Source organism: Rhamphochromis longiceps, linkage group LG5 (genome assembly GCF_057381845.1).
Source record: "Rhamphochromis longiceps isolate RC_006_pf linkage group LG5, R_longiceps_female_GT1.1, whole genome shotgun sequence".
Taxonomy (NCBI): Eukaryota; Metazoa; Chordata; class Actinopteri; order Cichliformes; family Cichlidae; genus Rhamphochromis; species Rhamphochromis longiceps.
The window spans coordinates 10,754,373-10,756,198 of NC_140561.1; the positions used below are offsets into that span (position 1 = coordinate 10,754,373).

The 1,826-nt window shown below is 43.9% G+C and overlaps 1 protein-coding gene across 1 annotated transcript; it reads right to left on the reverse strand.

Annotated features, from left to right (window-relative positions):
• Positions 1–408: 408 nt before the first annotated feature.
• Positions 409–1,826, reverse strand: LOC146669225 (uncharacterized). The gene has a single exon (XM_085407860.1). The coding sequence runs from the start codon at positions 1,801–1,803 to the stop codon at positions 409–411; it is 1,395 nt and encodes a 464-aa protein (XP_085263986.1). The 5' UTR covers positions 1,804–1,826.

Below are 1,826 nucleotides of genomic sequence, written 5' to 3' on the forward strand. Positions count from 1 at the left end.
ATTTAATTCCTTGTGGGATTTGGATCCAACACGTAAAGTATGCATATTATGCACACACAAACACACATGCAGCTATTACCCATTTCTTGTATTCTTGAATAAAGACATTGATTTGACACATTTAATTAGCGGCCAATTGTTTTTATTGTTCAATTATTAAGAAAAAAGAAAAGGTGGGGGTGGGTGGGTGGGATGGAAAGTAAAGGGAGAGAGGAGAGAAAACCCCAACAATCCCCTCTGAGCAAGCACGAGGCGACAGTGGATAGGAAAAACTCCCTTTAAAGGAAGAAACCTATGACAGAACCAGGCTCTAGAGGGGGCAGTCAACTGTCGGGACTGGTTGGGGGGTGACTGTGAAAAAACGGGAGGGAGATGGGAGAGGTGTTAGTAGTTAAGGGGGGGGGGGGATTAAGCTGGAACAGAGGTGGGAGAGGAAGAGGCGACATTGGCAGTACTGAAAGAAGGAGTGTTCCTCCTCCAGAAGAAGCAGAAGCGTTTTTTCTTTTTCTTCAGCTGCTCTTCCACGAGCACCTTTTTCTCGAGGATGAGGATTTTCAGCTCCTCGATTGTTTCGGTGTTTTGCTTCTGCAGCTTGTTGCATTTTTTCTCCACTTCTTCTATTACGGCTTGTTTTTCTTCCAACCTTTCTTTCAGCACTTTAGATGTTGCCTCCTGTTTCTCAAACTCCTGGAGAAGAAGTTTTTCTTCTCTCTGCTTACTGACCAGCTGTTCTCTCTCTTGAAGCAGGTCTTGATATTTGTGCAGTGTCTCTTCGAACTTTACCTGCAGCATCCTGTTGTTTCCCTCCATGAGCTGGAGTTGGCACTCCATGTCTCCCTGCTTTCTGTCCAGCTGCTCTTTCTCTTGAAGGATTTCTTTATTTTGTCGCAGAGCTTCATCAAGCTTTCCTTGCAAGCTTTCATTTTGTTGCTTGATGCTCTGCAGATTGGAATCCATTTCTTTTTGTTTGATTTCTTGTTCCCTTTTCTCTTGGAGAAGCTTCTCATTTGCTTGCTCTGTGCGATCAAGCCTTTTTTTGTCAACATTGTACATTAGCTCCATGTCTCGGAGATTGGAGTGCAGCCCTCTCTTCTTCGTGCTGTCTTTCATCTTCTCCTGGAGGAGTTTTCTATTTTGCCGCAGAGCTTGATCAAGCTTTCCTTGCAAGCTTTCGTTGTGTTGCTTGATTCTCTGAAGCTTGGAATGCATTTCTTTTTCTTTTAACTCCTGTTGCCTTTTCTCTTGGAGGAGCTTCTCATTTGCTTGCTCTGTGCGATCAAGCCTTTTTTTGTCTACACTGTATATTAGCTCCATGTCTCTGAGATTGCTGTGCAGCCCTCTCTTCTTCATGCCGTCTTGTTTCTTCTCTTGGACAAGTTTTTTATTTTGTTGCAGGGCTTCATCAAGTTTTCCTTGGAGCTCCTGGTTCTTTTTGTCCATGTCATGGAGATCCTGTTGTTTCCCCTCAATAATAGCTTCCTTTTCTTGAAGCTGGAATGACAACTTTTTTAGTTGAGCGCTCTTTTGCTCATTTTCCTCCATCAAGAACTTAATCTTCTCTGCGTTTCTGAGCGCTTCATCCTCCAGTTCTTCCAAACGCTTTTCCTCTAGTTCCACTTGGTCACACCAGGGAAGAGAGGAAAGGGAAGAGTCTAGTGGCTCATCCCAAGGAAGAGCGTATGGGTCAACTTCTTGTCCCTTTGGATTTTTTTGAGACATGTTGGGTCTGGATACAGTTACAATTGCAAAGGATCCAAATATTTCAAAAGGCTTTTCTGGCGAACGGTTCAATGCTGCACACATCAAGGCTGCGAGAAACGGACTAA